The sequence below is a fragment of the Scleropages formosus genome, chromosome 12 (genome assembly GCF_900964775.1).
Source record: "Scleropages formosus chromosome 12, fSclFor1.1, whole genome shotgun sequence".
NCBI lineage: Eukaryota > Metazoa > Chordata > Actinopteri > Osteoglossiformes > Osteoglossidae > Scleropages > Scleropages formosus.
Genome location: NC_041817.1, coordinates 28773216 through 28790723, shown reverse-complemented (window position 1 = coordinate 28790723; position 17508 = coordinate 28773216). Strand labels below are relative to the sequence as shown.

Sequence of the window (17508 nt, the reverse complement as noted above, 5' to 3'; positions counted from 1 at the left end):
TCAGCGCGCAGGACCTGAGGTGGAGCTGCTGACCCTCTCGAGGGTTCCATCGAGCTGGAATGGGCCGGTGTGGCGGTGTGCCGTTGAGCCGCTGGGCCCGTGTGCCATTGGGCCGGTGTGCCGGTGTGCCGGTGCTGGGGCGCTCGTCGCAGTCTGGGCTCAGGTCACACGACCTCGTTCAGATGAAACCAGAGAGCAGGGAGAAAGAGACACGGAGACGCCTCTTAGGCAGCTGGGACAGCACCCAGCCCAGCATGGACAGAGTGCACGGCTTCACCGGTGGCCAAACCTGGGGTTTGTGAACCGTACTTGGGTCCGAGGTGCCAAGGCAAAGGTCCAAATCCCAGGAGGCCTCCCTACAGCTGAAACCTTGTCGTGCCATACTTGGCCACAATAGCAAAAGTACATGACTATCAATATAAATAAATGTGGATATTGTAGTAAAAATGTCTGCTTTCTGCATCCAACTGACAAGCATCACTGCTTGTGTACATGTCTGGACTGAATCCTGAACCCCAGTGACACCAGTGGAGCAGAAAAGATGATGAGATGATGACTGAAAAATAGCTGCAGTTCTAATCACTTATGACGCGGTGCATTTTAAGAGGCTCATTGAGGAGTCCAGCCTGCTTTTATGCACGTTATGAAACAAAGTCTCTGGGGAGGAACACGGCTGGGGCTTAAAGGGCTCTCGGACAGAACCCGAAGAACACAGGGCAGGTGATTTCTGTATCTCCACGAGCAATGAAGGGAACGTGAGTGTCCGGCGAACTCCGAGCTCTCGGGGTTAACCGCATTGCCCTTCTCTCTAAATGTTCCTGCGAGGTCTCAGGTTTGCCCAGCACTGAGCTTCAGCCCAGGAGGGGGGGTCTCTCTTCACCCCACGCTGGCCAGCTTGTCGAAAGGCCCTGCTTATCTGAGGCAGAGCGCTCCAAGAGGACCCTATTTTTAGGGGACAGCAGCAGCTGCAAAAGCATTTAGCAGACAACTTCCATGGACAATGACACCGAGGCCGTGTCTGGACTGGAGGGAGGGCAGTGGTGAGCAGGAATCACGCCACACGTGGGCTACCGCGCCATGGGCACACATGACACGCAAAGCGTAAGGGAGACCCCACAGAACCGAGAGAGCTCTTCACCCTGAAACAAGGGGTTTGCAAAGGAGCCTGAGCACCGGAGAAAGGAAGACGGAGGCAAACTGAGCCGAACCGCAGCTCCCGGAGAAGAGATCAGGTACGTTCCGGGAGGCTACCGGACACACTGAAACCAGGGCCAGAGGTCAATGAAACTGAAGCGAAGACGCGGACGGGGGTTTAATCGGCACTCGTATCGCTGACATTTTGGACAGCGGTGGTTTTCTTCATGACGCGTCCCTGCTCCTCGCATCCCTTTACTTATTAGTCGGAAAGTCGTCTCCTCCCATTTCGGTGTTTCTTACCTCACCGTACACCCCCCTCGGTGGACATTGAAAAGGAACGGCGGTGTATTATCCTGCAGCGCTTCACTCATGCATTTAACCAGATTACACAGGGTCAAAAGTGCCGTTTTCAGAAAAATACTACGTTATGTACGCTGGGACACTGACCGCATTCCCAGCAACATATTCAGGCGAGACAACGGCTGTAGAAGTGAAGAGGAGTCAGAAAATGAAACTGGGGTGAGTCACTGTGTGCGTAACGGTGTTTCGTGTGGTAAAAATGACTCTCCCGCTATGTGGCTAAAGATGTGAGATTGCATCATGAGCTGTCGCTCTTCTCAGATGCCACTGAGGATTGCGTTCCCTGGGGTACGGGGCTGGCCGGAGGGCTCGTAGCTGTGCGTCACCGGGGACAGAGGTCGTGCCGCACATAGCTTTTCAGGGAAGGGGCAACACAATGCTGGTTTCAGAGAGACACCTCACCATGACACCCCAGGATGGTAAGACTGCAGCCACTGTGTCCAGACAGCAGAAACCCACTGTTAGAACCTGAACTAATAAGCGGAACAAAAGTTTAACGGAAAATCCTCACCCAACCTGTTCCACGTCAGTCCAAGTTATGAAAAATAAGTCTGATAAATAATATAAAGTAAAATAACCTGGAAAACACCGAATGAACAACCTGGGCACAGAAATATTTAATAGGACTTCTAAAGAGGCGGCTGGTTTCCGATGGCGGTTCGTCGTATGGATCCCCTGGTGCCCCTCCGTGTCTTTGGACCTGGCGTACACTGGAGTCTTGGGGTATTTTCCAGTGTGCTTTATGCACCACTCACATCTTTATTTGGAAGGACTGTGTTTGGCACTTTTCCGCTGAAGAACAGCATCAGCCATGGGGGCATTCGCTGCAGCTCCAGCTGTTATCGGCCAAAAGGTGATTCACACCTTGGCCGCTGCTTTAGGCTCCTCCCGTTTCCAACAATATTTCACTACGTTGTTCAGTTCCTGAGCCACTGCTGTTATATTTCACTTTGTCAGACCCAGAGTCAAAAATAAACAGGGTTGAAGTCAAGTGAAATGTTGTACCTAAAAACATTTCTGGAGGGATGTACTTCTCAGAGCCGTTTTCGGCATCTTACTTCTTACTTCTACTCAAGTACATTTCAAAAGGAAAATATTTACTTCTACCTGTTCAATTTCTGTCACTCTATTCTTACTCATACCGCTTCTGTAGTTGATGTTTTAACTTTGCTTGAAACCATTTAAGGCACTTTACTCTGAACCACTGGCAACGCCCCTTCACTGTCAGCTGACGTTTTCTCAGGGTTTCAGTGCTCACTGTCAGCCGTCAGTCATAGTTATAGTCACTTCTACTGTGAACCATAATCAAAGTCATCATCAGCCTAGAGGGGGCGTGGTGGTGCAGTGGGTTGGACTGGGTCCTGCTCTCCGGTGGGTCTGGGGTTCAAGTCCTGCTTGGGGTACCTTGCAACAGACTGGCATCCTGTCCTGGGTGTGTCCCCTTCCCCTCCAGCCTTGCATCCTCTGTTGTTGGGTTAGGCTCTTGCTCACTGCAACCCCGTATGGGACACGCAGTTCAAACAATGTCATGTCATCTTCAGCCTATCACACATCATGCACAACTGACATAAAACATGAGCTCTGTGTTAATTTAACATGAATTAACATTTGTCTTTGCAATGAGACAATCGGAGTTTAGCACCGATCGGTCAGAGGTTAGTACCGTATTGCCTTTGGTCCAGACTTGACTGACAACCTAGTTCATTCACAGGCTGGGTGAGTGAAGTCTGAGGAAAAACGTAACTTTAAATCATTTTAACAAATTAAAAATAAGTTCCCATGCTCAAAGGTGTGAAATAATGGTATAATGGCTGATAGTGAGTGGCACAGTGGAATTTTATTTCTTGTTTTATGTATCTGGTTACTCTAATTGACTACATTTAATATTATTGGAACAGCAGATTTGGTTTTTTGAAAAGATGTATTTTCCCCAAGTTAAAACAGTACATTGAAGCTATTAACACTGGTAATGGTTTGGAACACCACAAAGCCTCATTGGAATCTAATTTACTTGACACTCTGAGTAATTTTTTGACCTGATACTTTTTTTTACTTTTTTTCAAGTAAGTTCTTGGACTCTTAAGAACTTTCATTTTTACTTGACTAATCTTTTAAAGTCACACCTTATTTAAGCATTGCTTTTGACTACCTATATCTATTACTGTGTTACACAAACCCTTAACCAAAATTAAGAAACCATACGGACCTCCTTCATCAACCCCTATACTGCTGTCATTTCAGAAACATGCCCTGGACAAGAGGGGAAAGGGTATCATAAAAACATGCAGCTTAAAGTAATTGTGAATAAGTGTTTTCATTTCTTTTTACAGTTCACGCTACAGCGAAGCCTCAACAGTGACAGAGAAACAGGCTGAAGCAGCAGCGATGGACGTGTTCAAGGGCGCCCCACGTATCCGGGCGTATCCCCGACCGGTAGTGGTGTGCAGTGGTGCCGATGCCACCCTGACATGTAGGATCAGTGGGAACCCCCGGCCAGAGGTTGTGTGGGAGCGGAACGGCAAACGCATTCCCTCTGGGGGGCACTGCCGCCCTCACGAGGAGGGTGATGTCTATAGCCTCACAATCTTAGCAACAACCCTTGACGATGCTGGCCAGTATGTCTGCAAAGTCAAGAACAGTGTGGGAGAGGCCTATGCAGCTGCAACCCTAAAAGTGGAAGAGACAGAAGAGAGGGTATCAATGAGAGAGAATGGAAAGAGTGACCTCAAGGTGGAGAAGCAGATGGGGGAGAGGAAGGAGAGGGCTTCATTCATTGATGGGGGGGTTGGTGACCTCAAGATGGAGAAAAAGACAGAGGATGGAGAGGAGAGGGTGTCACCCAGACAAAACGGAGAGAGCAAAACCAAGGTGGAGAGAAAGGTGGAAGAGAGGGAGGAGAGGATATCACTTCAAAACAATGGGTTGCCCACTGACAAGGTGGAATATAAGGAGCAGAATAAAGGAGTGTCCAAGGACAATGGAGATACTAGCCTGAAACTGGAAAGGAAGCAGAATGAAGCGGGGCTGCCCAGGAAAAATGGGGACATCACCAATGAGATGGAGGGTGAGGATGAGAAGATGGAGGACAGAAGGTCATCCCTGGACTATAAACAAACCTTGAAGGTTGAAGACAAGAAGGAGGAGGGGAGGTTTTCCAGGGACAACATACCAATCAACGTGAAAGTGGAAAACAATGTGGAAGAGGGATGTTCACCTACTGATAAAGGAGAAACAAGTCTTAAGGTGGAAGACAAACAGCAGGAGAGGAGGATATCAACGAGCAACATGTACAGTAACTGGACGTTGGAAGGCAAGGTGGTGGAAGGGCCTGGGGACACCCTGAAAGTTAATGGAATAGAGGGTGGTTTGCCGGGAGTTTGCAATGGGGACCAAACCCTCAAGGTGGAGGATGAAGGAGGACAAAGAGGATCACCTGAAGACAATGCTCCCCATGTCCTTATCAGACCCCTTTCTACACGGGTGCATCTCAGTGATGATGTGACGCTGTCCTGCAAACTGTGGGGCCAGCCGTTACCAGAAGTGACTTGGGAGAAAGATGGTCGGCAGCTCAGCGAGATCTTTGAGAGTGCACACTTCAGCATGGGCTACCAAGATGGGGGCTGGTTCCAGCTCAGTATCTTTGGCACTCGGGCCCCTGACGCCGGTGTGTACACCTGCAGGGCCAAGAATGAATTCGGTGAGGCGCTGGCAGGTGCCGTGCTGCTGGTTGACAAACCAAGTCTGGAGGAGGAATATGCCCGCAATGGGTATCCCAGGGATCGGGAGTCACACCAGAGCAGACGTGGACGACATCACGGCCCCCAGCTGAGAGAGGATCTCCTCCCCAGCCCAAACAAAGTGAAAAATTTTGCAGTGACTGAAGGCAAACACGCCAAGTTCCGCTGTTTTGTGACGGGAAAACCCAAACCAGACATTGTCTGGAGCAAAGATGGCCACCCAATTGTGGCAGGGAGGCGTCACCTTCTGTATGAGGATCGAGAGGGATACTTCACACTCAAAGTGCTCTACTGCAAGCAGCAGGACAACGGGACATATGTCTGTTCAGCTTCCAACATGGCAGGGCATACACTGAGTGCTGTGCATCTCTCAGTCAAAGGTACTTCAAGTTTCTTTCTATATCAGTTGTGCTTTAGTAACTTGTATTTTATTTATTACGCAAAGTTTCTAGAGGGGAAAACGTTGTCTTTCTTATGATCCAAGATCTTTGCAACCCAACTTTTCGATGTAGAGCTTCAAAGGATATAATTCCCATTTTTCCCTCAGAGCCTCGCATGAGATTCAGGCAGTCCCTGCGTGACGTGGAGGTACGGGAGAAAGGCTTGGCCGTCCTCGAGTGTGAGGTACCTGAGGAGTCAGTGCCAACTACCTGGTACCTGGAGGACCATCGGCTGCAGGAAGGCCCGAAGTACGGTATGGAAGAGTGGGGCAGGAGACGGCGACTCACCATCCGCGACGTTGGGATGGACGATGATGGCATCTACCTGTGCGAGATGGCAGATGGTGGCAGGAGCATCGCAGAGGTGGCTGTCAAAGGTAGAAACACATTTACATTTACATTTATTCATTTAACAGATGCTTCTGTCCAAAGCGATGTACATCTCAGCAAAAGTACAATTTATGCGTTACATTAAGAGAAGGAGACATAGTTGCAGACATGAAAGTCTCAAGCAAACCTAGTTTGTTGCCTACCACTTGCTGCACCGAGGTTCATCGTTCAAGTAGGTGCATAAGATACGGGATAGACAGATCCCGATACCCTCCCACCAGTTTTTTTTTTTTTTAAATATTATAAGATACACAAACGAGCAAGTACAATACCAGAATAATGGCTGAATGAAGGTTGTATCTGCGGAAACACCTGACCTATGCAGCAAGTGCATAGCAAGCAAGTGCCTGATGGGCGTGCTTGACAGTTAAATAAATACGTTTCTCCTTCATCTTGTACTGTGTAGGTACGATTGTACGAAAACTCCCACGCAAACTGGAGGTGCTCGAGGGTGAAAACGCTGCCTTTTTTGTGGAGGTGGAGGAGGATGAGATGGAAGTGAAATGGTACAAAGATGGTCTCCAGCTGTGGGACACTCACCAAACCATCATAAAGTCCTTTGGCAAGACACATATTCTGGTCTTTGTGAACACTGTGCCCCAGGACTCTGGTGTGGTGACCTTCACTGTGGGCAGATCCAAAACGACATCTAAACTCAAAGTGAAAGGTGAGCCTGCAGCATTTTCCCAGTCATAATGCAACGTGCAGCTATACATTCAACATATAACATGCAATGCTTAACGCATAGTACAGTGTCCACCTCCTACCTCTACTGGGTAGCATGAGAGAGTCTTATTTTTCTTGCTTCTAGCTGCCAGGCATGCCCCACCCAGCTGCCCAGCAGGTGCTTGGATCAGCTCAGACCGAACCAACACCGTCCTTCTCTCCTGGGGCCCGGTGCAGGATGTGGGGAAGGGCCCCCCAACAGGATACGTGGTGGAGCGGCAGGAAGTGGGCTCCCATGAGTGGGTGCAGTGCTTGACCACGGAGGGCGCCACCTCAGCAGAGCTCCCAGGGGACAATGTGCCCCGCGAGGCTGAATATCGTTTCCGAGTCTGCAGCGTGAACAAATATGGCAGGAGTGGTCATGTGGAGTTTCCTGGGTCGGTCCACCTGAGTATGTGAAAATCCATGTGAAAACACCGTGGTCGTTAAGGTTCTCTGACTTATTATTATTACTGTCATGAAAGGAACCATATTAATGTGTTCTTCTTTTAATCGTTTTCTTTTCAGCACCTATAGTCAAGATTCAAACACACCTGGAAGATGCTGTGGTGCACAGAGGTCAGGATGCCAGTTTCACAGTTGAGCTCACAGCTTCGGTGTCCGGCACCTGGTTCTGGAACGGCACCAAGATTGAGGATGACAGCAGGTTCTCCACACATCACTCAGATACCCAGCACTTGCTCCATATTCAAAAAGTTCAGGTCCATGAGCACGGAGCAGAGATCACCTTCACTGCCAGTGGGGTGAGAGACTCAGCCCTCCTCCGAATTCGGGGTACGTAGACAGACTTTATGCAGACATCTTCAGCAAAAGGTAACCACAGTATGGAATTCATCTGTTACCTGGGGGAGCAAATCCGATTCTCTCACGGGTTAAATACCGCAGCCTTCTCCAGGACAAGTGTGAAGAAACCAGTTGACTGGTCATGTGAACTAAATGATGGTGTTTTTCAAAATATTATTTCTTGTTTCTAGCTCCAGTAAAGTTTACACCTCTTGCGGAGATGGACTCTAACAAACAAGTTGAGCCTGGCAACCCAGTCGTGCTGTACTGTGAGCTGTCGGACCCTGCGGTCCCGGTCCGCTGGTACAAAGACGGGTTGGAGCTGCAATCAACAGACGGCCTTCTTATCCAATCTGAGGGCAACATGCGCAGGATTGTCATTGAATCAGCCGAGAGCTCCCATTCTGGAGTTTACAGCTGTGATGCAGTAGATGATGTCATCAAGTTCAATGTTGAGGTCAAAGGTCAGTTGCAGCTGATCCATATTAAGGAAAAGTTCATTTGGTACATGAATCACTTTTAAAAACATGCCTTTTGAAGCAGCCTGGCAACACAGTTTCTGTCTGTCGGCTGAACTGGCACCACTGCAGTTGTGGGCCTAACAGTTGATTTCCTTTGGCTAACATCTATTTCTTCTAAGTTATAAAGACATGATTTAACATTTTCTAACGTTTATTAGCCTTCTGTGATATGGAAACGTGATCAAATTTGTGCTTTTCATGTTATACAATCATGAGGCATTTCAGTGACTAAGTTCAGTCTGCATTGTATGGGGTCTCCAGCTCCGTTGCCAAGGTTTGTAGGAGCTCCTGAAATGGAGAAGAGCACACCTGTGGTACAAGGTGGCCCTATTGTACTGCAGTGTGAGCTCACAGACCCCAGTGATCACGTCTGCTGGTACAAGGATGGAGAGGAGCTCTTCCCACAAAGAGGAATCGACATCCAGTCAGAAGGTGCCACTAGACGGCTGATGATCCCATCTGCAAACCTCTCTGATGCGGGAGTCTACAGCTGTACTGTGGCTGGAGAGGCCATTCATTTCAATGTGAATGTTCAAGGTGATTTCTCATATTAACAGCATCTGGGTTGAGTTTTGAAACTACAGATGATAAAGTCGACTTGTTTATTATGGCTGGCTTGTTTACTCCTTTGCTGCTTTCTAAACCTCAGCTCCCCCTGTGAAATTCAAGGAGGTCACCCCAGAGGATGTCCACAAGCGCATTGTGGAACTGGACCCTCTCGTGCTGGAGTGCGAAGTCTCCCGGCCTGATGCTGAGGTTCGGTGGTACAAAGATGGCAATGAGAAACATCAGGGTGACGAGGTCAAAATACAGTCCAGCGGCACTTTGAGGAGGCTGATCATCCAGTCTGCTCAGCTCTCAGACTCTGGGACATACGTGTGCCGTTCAGGAGACAGCGAGGCGTTCTTCACGGTGACCATACGTGGTACGAAGCATTTAGCTTTGAGAAACTTACGCTGTATGTGTAAAAGACCAAGGTGCTGATAATGGTTTGTGCTGGACTTCTTCTGAACTGATTCTCAATTTAGAGCCCCCGGTGATGATCGTCCATCCCAAGGAAGACGTTCCTTTGGACCATCACATCTCAGAGGAGGTGATTCTCAGCTGCGAGCTGTCACGCTCCAGTGGTCTTGTACACTGGTACAAAGATGGCCAGAAGCTACAGGAAGGCGACAAGGTTGTGATGAAGTCAGAAGGGCCATACAGAAGACTGGTCATTCCATGCAGCACCATGGAAGATTCAGGAGAATATGTCTGTGACACAGGCGATGACTCTGCCTTTTTCCAGCTGAGCATAACAGGTCTGCAGCTTGTCATTTCATTTCACAACTCGCCTTTTGTATCTCTAGCGCAACCAAGGGTGACCGTGTCTCTCTGCTTATTTCCCAGAAGCTCCAGTGCATATTGTATCTCCCAGCCAGTGCCGTGTGGAGCTGGTCCATCAGGTGTCAGAGTCGGTGGTTCTCAGCTGTGAGCTCTCCAAAGCAGAGGCAGAGGTACACTGGTACTGCAATGGTCTGCATGTGGAGAACACGGAGAGCCTCCTCCTGGAGGTTGACGGGGCACATCGGCGACTTGTAATCCCAGGAGCTACCTTCAGAGACTCTGGCGAATATGTGTGCAAGACCACTGGTGACTCAGTGACTTTCCTTTTGAGCATAACTGGTATGTTTGTTATTCTATATTTACAAGAATAAACAAAATATTTAATTTGATAGTTTGTATATTTTGCCATCTTAACCTTAAAGACCAAGTTAAGAATTCTCCTGCAGACTTGAACATTTTGACCTTTTTCTCCCAGAACCTCCTGCAAAATTTGTTGGGTGCGGAGAGAAGCCTGGTCCCATGCAGAGCATCGCTGGGGAACCTGTGGTGCTACGTTGCGAAGTTTCTCGCCCCGATGCTCAGGTCTGCTGGAGGAAGGATGGCATGGAGATCAAACCAAACGCCAAAGTCTGCATCACTGAGGATGGAGTGTTTCGCCAACTGACCATACTCTCAGCAACCATGAAGGATTCTGGACAGTATATTTGTGGCACCAAGGATGATTTCATGAGCTTCCAGGTGAAAATTGCTGGTAAGATCCATAATGTTTGCTTTCAAACAATGTCACTGAAGGATCAATTCCGTTCATGCTTTGCGAAGTCTTCAGTCCTGCTTCAAGAGAATTGTATCCTTCATCTCCCCCTTCTCAAGAGCCTCCAGTCAAAATTTTGAGAAAAGCAGAGCTGAACACTGAGTTGACATCCCTGGTGTCTGACGACTTCGTGCTGGAGTGTGAGCTCTCTAGAGCAAATGGATCCATCAAGTGGTTCAAAGATGGAAAGCGCATCATTGAAAACGAGCGGTTCTGTTACGAGGAAGAAGGGCCCTTCCGTTCCCTGGTCATACTCAGCGCTGAGCTCACAGATTCGGGGGAATACCTTTGTGATGCTGGAGACGACACTGTTGCCTTCACCGTGGTTGTGAAAGGTACTGGGGAAAAAACACTTCCTTGTAGTATTGTTTTATCATGTTTTTACTATATAATGGTGATAAAAGAAGAAATAAAGCTGTGTTTGCAGGTTGGATGAAATCCCGGATTTTCAGTGATATAAGCTGATGTTCAGTGACCCAGCTGTGCTGCCACTTCTCTCCACAGAACCTCCAGTGTCGATCTTGGGTAAGTCCTGTACCCAAGAGCCCCATAGCCTGGAGGTGGGAGGTGATCTCATCCTGGCCTGTGAGGTGTCCCGTCCAAATGCTCCAGTCCAGTGGTACTGCAACGAGCGGCTTCTGAGCTCCGATTCTCGAACCTCCATTGAGAGTTACGGCACCGTGAGAAAGCTGATCCTGTCGGAACTCCAGCCGTCTGACTCGGGGAAATACACCTGTGATGCTGTTGATGACAAGATGGTCACCGTTGTGAAGGTCCAGGGTAAAGAGTGAACCACAGTGATTACTTGTACAACAGGAACATCAGTGATGCCAAATAAATACAAACTACCTGCAGTGAATCACACACATCATGATTGTGTACCATGTCTTCTTTGTCGCCAACCTGCACGTTACAGAGCCACCTGTGCAGTTCCTGAACAAAGACAAAGCGAATGTGGCCATTGGCTACGAGAATGAAAGCGTGACCCTAACGGCACAGGTGTCGCGGGACAACGCGACCGTGCAGTGGATGAGGGACTGGACACTGCTCAGCGGGGACCGTTTCCACATGAGCAGTGAAGGGAGCGTTCGGCTCCTCACCATCGACCCCTTGCAGAGGTCAGACAGTGGAGAGTACAGCTGCCATACTGACGCAGACCAGATGAATTTCAGCCTGCTGGTCAGAGGTAGGTGCTAAGATAAGACGTCTCTGATCCATGTCCTCTGAATCACAATGGCAGGGAGCGAATCGGTGGCCTCACGCGATGCATTTGAAATGATGAGTTAAAGCAGTGATGAAAGGAAGCAGTAACACGGTGTCTTACTTGGAACAGAGATGAGGGTGAGGTTCACACAGCCTCTGCAGGACACAGTGGGACACTGCAACGGGCTGCTCACATTACGCTGTGAGCTCAACAAGGCCCGGGGGGACATGCTGTGGTCGAAGGACGGCCAGGAGATTGTTCCCAGCCGCCGGTTTGCCATCCGCGCCAACGGGACAGAGCGCTCCCTCACCATCCACCGTCTAACCGCAGAAGACGCGGGAGAGTATGCTTGTGAATCCAAGGATGACAGGAGCTGTGCCACTGTCATGGTAGAAAGTAAGAACTTGGCCCCCTTCTGTATGTTCGAACCCAGTTCTGTGCTTCAGAAATGTACTCAAAGGGCAGTGGGACACATTGAAGAAAAATTTTAGCCTTGATCTGTATTATAACTCCCTTGTTTAAGTTTGATTTGCCTTTTGTTGAAGCCATAAAACCATAAAAGCATCAGTAAAGCATTTTCAGTGCCATGTCTTGCAGTGAAACACCTCTGTCACCCTGACCCATAGCATCCGAAATCCTACCCCGTCCACCCGTTCACCACCCCATGCCTTCGTAACCTCGTCCACGCTCTGCCACATCCGTCATCCAATCTGGCGAATCTGTGCCCCAACCTTCCCTCTACCCACCCAAATCCTGCCCCCCTCCCTAACCCTAACCCTAACCCTGCCCACCCCTACACTACTCACCCACTGCCCCATCTGTGGTTAAATCTGCCTCATCTTGCCCCTGCCAGTGCCTCGAGTGGTGGAGTTCCTTGCAGAGCTCCACAACACCACTGTGCTGGAGGGTGAAGATGCCACATTCAAGTGCGTCGTCTCTCCAGAGGATGTGCTCCTGATGTGGTACAGGGATGGTGAGCCCGTCACTGTGGGCGACGAAAGGGTCACCGTGTCCAGAAATGGGTTGTGCCACACTCTGCACATCCACAGGTGCCAGCTGTCTGACAGTGGTCGCGTCACGGCTGAGGCCGAGGGACTGGTGTCGAAAGCCAGCCTTCAGGTGCAAGGTGAGTCCAACGCTGAGAGGCGGGGAGAGTTGACACTTCATATTGAATACCTGCTCTCTGTGAGTTCCTCACTCCCTCATCATTGAAGTGATGTAGAGAATGTCTTCTGTAAAGAGAGATCTGCACAGAGTCCCTGTTCTCGGTTCAGAGGCACAGGTCCTCTTCACCAAGAAGATGGAGCCAGTGGCAGCGGAGGAGTATGCCGATGCCACCTTGGAGGTGGAGGTGAACCTGGAGTCTGCTGAGGTGCAATGGATGCGGCAGGGCGTGGTCATCCAGTCGGGCCCCAAGTACACGGTGGGGAGCTCGGGTCAGCGGCGGAGCCTCACCATCCACAGCCTGGGCATCTCCGACCGTGGTACCTACTGCTGTGAGACGCTGCACGACCGAACGCAGGGGAAGCTGATCGTGGAACGTGAGTGCAGACCATACTACTCGCTTTCCACCGCAGTTCAGCCAAAGTCCCTTTCTCTGTGTCTTTGTTAAAGTGGCGTCTAGCTCAATGTTTGTCTGTAGTGGAGTGTGAACCCCGGCTTCTGGCTCTACCACATGCAGGTGAGGCGAGACTTTGGATTGTGATTAGTGAGATTACTTTCACCTTCCTAGAAGCTGCTAGGTCTGGACATACAATCCTCCAACGGCTCCCGCAGGAGACACAGCGCCATTAGCCAAGAGTTGCCAGCAATGTGGGCTCCAGCCACCTCTGACACCTCTATGAATTGGTATCTCTTGTCATCACTGCTAAATTTACATGCTGACCACGTAAATCTGTGGTGATAGAATCAGAGAGCATCAAAAATAAACCCGTCACATCCCATGAAGAATGCCTCCTCTCCGTGAGAATGAGCTGAACGACGATGGCATGTCCAAACAAGGACTCGGCATTATTGTGGTGTGACTCAAATGGCCGCTCGTGTGTCCGTTTTGGGAACGTGAACAGCACCCTCTGTGTTTTCCAGAACCTCCAAGAATCATGTTTAATGTCAGGAAAATAAAAAGAAACACATGATTAGAGGGGACAACTGGGACAACTCCCACTTGGACAACACATATGAGTCACGGAGAAGCCAGAGAGCACAAGTTTTCCTCAATAAGTGTTTAGTGTGAGTTGTGTTAGGTTCATGAACTCACCTGTTGCTCTCTGTTCTCTCCTATGAGATTTACTTGCTTCAGTAAAGCTCTGAAAGTCCCTTTGAACCCAAACTCCTCTCAAACTCCTTTCAACGCAGCACGAAAAATCAGCATCTGCAAGGAGCTGAGGGACATTGAAACTTTTGAGTACGAAGCAGCCTCTTTCGAGGTGGAGCTGTCGCACGCCAATGTGGAAGGAGTGTGGCAGAAGGATGGGCTCCGCCTCAAGTCTGGACACCAGGCGCGCCTCAGCACCAAAGGACGGCTTCACAGCCTCACTCTGTCGAGCATCACCCTCGAGGACGCCGGCACCATTGTGTTCTCTGCAGAGGGAGCGAGGACATCAGCAAGGCTCACTGTTAAAGGTGAGTGTCATGGAGACAACAGCCAAGCTTAGTGCTGAAGGTCAGGTTTTCGCAAACAGCATCATGCATGTGATGATCTCCAGGCATAGCACCAATTTTCCAAGTCAGCTGAACATCAGACTCTACCACCTAAGCAACGGGTCTTCTTGTTTATCACCAATGTCAAGGGTCACTGCAAACAAAAATGTTCAGGTTCGTACTGTTCAGACTGACCATGGAGGCTGAACTTCAAACTGTCATTAACACCGAAGCTTTCATTCATACATACCAGCATCACTCATTAAAAGGCCATTAGCACGTTTCGTTTTTGACCATCGTTGACTAGACAATGGGATGCTATGAGAACTGCACCAGGACTCCAATGTTAAGACCCTGTTAAAATTGAAAGACTGTAGGATCTGTCATGATAGTCCTAGTATTAGACTTATTACAATTCAAGCCGCACAGTTCAAGATGCAACAGCACAAACATCTCCCTGTAATATAATGTCTCTTGCTGCCCTGCTTTGCCTCAGAGCCTCCAGTGACATTCCTGAGGAAACCAGAAGACCTGTGCTTTCCAGAAGGTGCCTTGGTTTCCATCGAGTGTGAGCTGTCGAGGCAGAATGCCGACGTGAAGTGGCTGAAGGTAAGAGGAGCCTCCTCCGGCCATGCAGTGCCTCCTTCGATACAGATGAAAAAATCTTTTTCAGCATCGATGAGTTTCTGCTGAGAATGTGCAAAAAGTAGATGTGTCCCAAAACAGCATCTTTTGGGTATGTTTCCATGTACTGTAGTCAAAATCTTTCGTTCCCACGGAAATAAAGGATACCCTTAGAGGTCCAGCTTTGAAACTTGTAACTTTTAGAACGACGCTGAGCTGAAACCCTGCAAGAGCTATCGAATCTACTCCACGGGCAGAAAACGGTTCCTCCAGATCCTCAAGTGTGAAGTCAGCGATTCAGGGATCTACACTTGTGACGCTGGAGACACTAAAGCATCCTGCTGCCTGGAGGTCTACGGTACACTTTTTACTCCTCCACATGTGGGAAAAAGAATGGTGCTTTTTCATTCAAGTAGGTAAAGGATGGCAGAACGCCCCCTGGAGGCCTGATGTTCAATGTCGGTCACACTCTGTAGAGCGGGTGGTGGAAATTGTGCAACCCCTGGAGGACCTGGACATCCAGGAGGACCAAAATGCTGTGTTCATGTGTGAGGTGTCACGAGGTGATGTTCAGGGGCAGTGGTTCTGGAATGAGGAGAGGATTCGTCCCACCAGCACTGTGAAGATCCGACAGGAGGGTAAGCCCTGCAGATGGTGCTGATCCACCCCTTACATTCCTGGTGCTCTCTTGCAGTTTATTTTTATTTTCCTCACGCCTAAACGTGGCAAAGAGTTGCCGATGGCTTTGTGGCGGTTAAGGCAGCAGGAGGCAAAGCAGCAGTTAATGACATGAACTTGAACATGAACCCGAAAGCTGTTGGTTCAACCTCAACCTCCTGCTGCTGCCAAGGCCTTTTAGAAGTTACTTACTCTGAAAGGCTCCACTAGAGTTCCCCTGGAGGAACCTTACAGCTGAACTTAACATGAAGATCTTTGATAGAAATATCAACCAACAAACAAACAAACAAACAAAACAGAGGAAAGTGCAAGATTACAGTTGATTTTGGATAAAAGTGTGTCTTCTTCTTGGATTTGTAATCTTCCCCAGGGACCAAGCACTTTCTTCTGATGTGCAACGTGAAACCAGAGGACTCTGGGGAGATCAAATTCATCGCGAGGGAAGCTGAGTCCATAGCCTACCTGGAAGTAGAAGGTGTAGCTTCTGATTTTTTAACCACACTTGAACCCTAACCCTAACTGTGACCATGACTATAACCCTGAAAGTAGAAGCTGTGACCTTGGATTTTTTTATAAAGCGTGACCTTGCAAAAGGCTCCACCAACACAGTTGAGCTCTCTGTGACCCCGACCCCTCCTGCAGAACTGCCTGCCACCATAGTGAAGCCGCTGAGAGACCGCACGGCACTGGAGAACCACAGAGTCATCCTGGAGTGTACGGTGTCCACACCGCGCTGCGACGTGCGCTGGTTCCGCGGCGACAACGAGATCAGCCCCTCGCAGCGGTTCGAGATCTGCAGTGAGGGCTGCTACCACAAACTGGTGATCCATCAGCTGCGGCTGGAGGACGAGGGCAGCTACAGCGTGTGCGTGGGAGAGCACACATCCTCGGCCAGGCTCATGGTGGAAGGTGAGAAGACCAAATGAAGGTCATTCGGGGTGTGCAGCCTTAAATCGACACCCACCTCCAGCCACCTCCTTCCTTCTTTCCCTGATCTCAGCCCAGGCTCTCCTAATGGTCCGGGAGATTGAGGATGTGGAGGTGACAGCTCCAGAGGAGGCCCGCTTCGAGTGCCAGGTTTCCGTGCCAGCAGCCCGGGAGCCCGTGTGGAGCCTGAATGGGGAGACGCTCCAGTCTGGTCCAAGGGTCCATTTGGAAACCCTGGGCACCGTGTACAGGCTGACCCTGAGGAGCACCACAGTGGACATGAGGGGAGAAGTTAAGTTCACTGTGGGAAAAGCCAAAAGCATCGCCAAGCTCACCGTCAAAAGCGAGTAAAGAAGCAATGATAGTCAGCTCCTCAAACTCTTTTTCAGTGCTTATTGCTCAATATTCCTCATCTTGATATTAATCACCAACACTGAGAAACACCAGGCAGGAGATGTAAACACTGTGGAAGTGAGTTGATTGCAGGCGGTCCCACACTCCTATCCTGTTTTGGTGCTCTTTGCTGCCGTCGACCAGGAAAATACAGCTCATGTTTGTTCTACTACATACAGAAAATCTTTAAGTGAATGAATGCGTTTGAAAATCTGTGTAATATATTTCAGTAAATACATTAAATTGATCACATTAAATTAAATGAAATTAATAAATTGATGAAACCATTACAAATGTACAGGCTGCCTCGAAGCAGACCAGACGATAGACCACAACTTTCCCTCCGATGTAACGCAGCAAAAGGCCTGGAGGATCTGGACTCTCCTGCCTGGTGTTCGTTTCCTGAACAGACCTGTAGGTTCTCACACACACAGGTGAACAATAAGAATGGAAAGTAAATGTCCCCTGTCACTCAGAACTGCTGGAAACTCTGTCTGTTTTCAAGAAGGGTCTGAAAACCCACCTTTTCCAGATCCACTTCTCCCAAGACTTCTTCGGATCATCTATGGTGTAACTGTTCACGCATCGTAACTCCAGAAGCATCCGCAGATACAACCTTTATTCAGCCATTACTCTGCTATTGTACTGCTCATTTGTGTATCTTATGATATTTAATAAAAAAAATTAAAAAAAAAAAAATTGGTGTGGGTATCGGGATGTGTCTAGCCTGTGTCTTATGCACCTACTCAAACGATGAACCTTGGTGCAGCAAGTGGTGGGTAACAAAATAGGTTTGCCTGAGACTTTCATG

At 49.1% G+C, this 17508-nt stretch overlaps 1 protein-coding gene across 3 annotated transcripts; it reads left to right on the top strand.

Moving 5' to 3' along the window:
* Positions 1–1012: 1012 nt before the first annotated feature.
* LOC108928555 (obscurin-like protein 1) lies at positions 1013–17223 on the top strand. Of its 3 annotated transcripts, XM_029256687.1 has the most exons (26): positions 1505–1656; positions 1759–1916; positions 3828–5614; positions 5782–6051; positions 6471–6731; positions 6876–7181; positions 7298–7564; positions 7765–8037; positions 8356–8631; positions 8744–9019; positions 9123–9395; positions 9484–9759; positions 9896–10171; positions 10291–10566; positions 10736–11011; positions 11148–11417; positions 11565–11831; positions 12289–12561; positions 12710–12976; positions 13791–14057; positions 14572–14684; positions 14904–15057; positions 15176–15337; positions 15748–15852; positions 16020–16286; positions 16378–17223. In XM_029256687.1, exons 3-26 carry the CDS (start codon positions 3883–3885, stop codon positions 16653–16655), a joined length of 7461 nt encoding a protein of 2486 aa, XP_029112520.1. In that variant the 5' UTR covers positions 1505–1656; positions 1759–1916; positions 3828–3882; the 3' UTR covers positions 16656–17223. The 3 variants fall into 3 exon arrangements, with proteins under 3 accessions (XP_018598071.2, XP_029112520.1, XP_018598063.2); XM_018742555.2 differs by lacking the exons at positions 1505–1656; positions 1759–1916 and adding an exon at positions 1013–1232; XM_018742547.2 differs by lacking the exon at positions 1759–1916.
* The last annotated feature ends 285 nt before the right edge of the window (positions 17224–17508 follow it).

Excerpts from the sequence above, each read along its gene's own strand:
- LOC108928555 (XM_018742547.2), top strand. The coding sequence starts at position 1,565 with ATGTACGCTGGGACACTGACCGCATTCCCAGCAACATATTCAGGCGAG. Across the intron at positions 9,760-9,895 it reads TTTCCTTTTGAGCATAACTG|AACCTCCTGCAAAATTTGTT; the intron begins GTATGTTTGTTA and ends TTTTTCTCCCAG. Across the intron at positions 12,977-13,790 it reads GGGGAAGCTGATCGTGGAAC|CACGAAAAATCAGCATCTGC; the intron begins GTGAGTGCAGAC and ends CTTTCAACGCAG.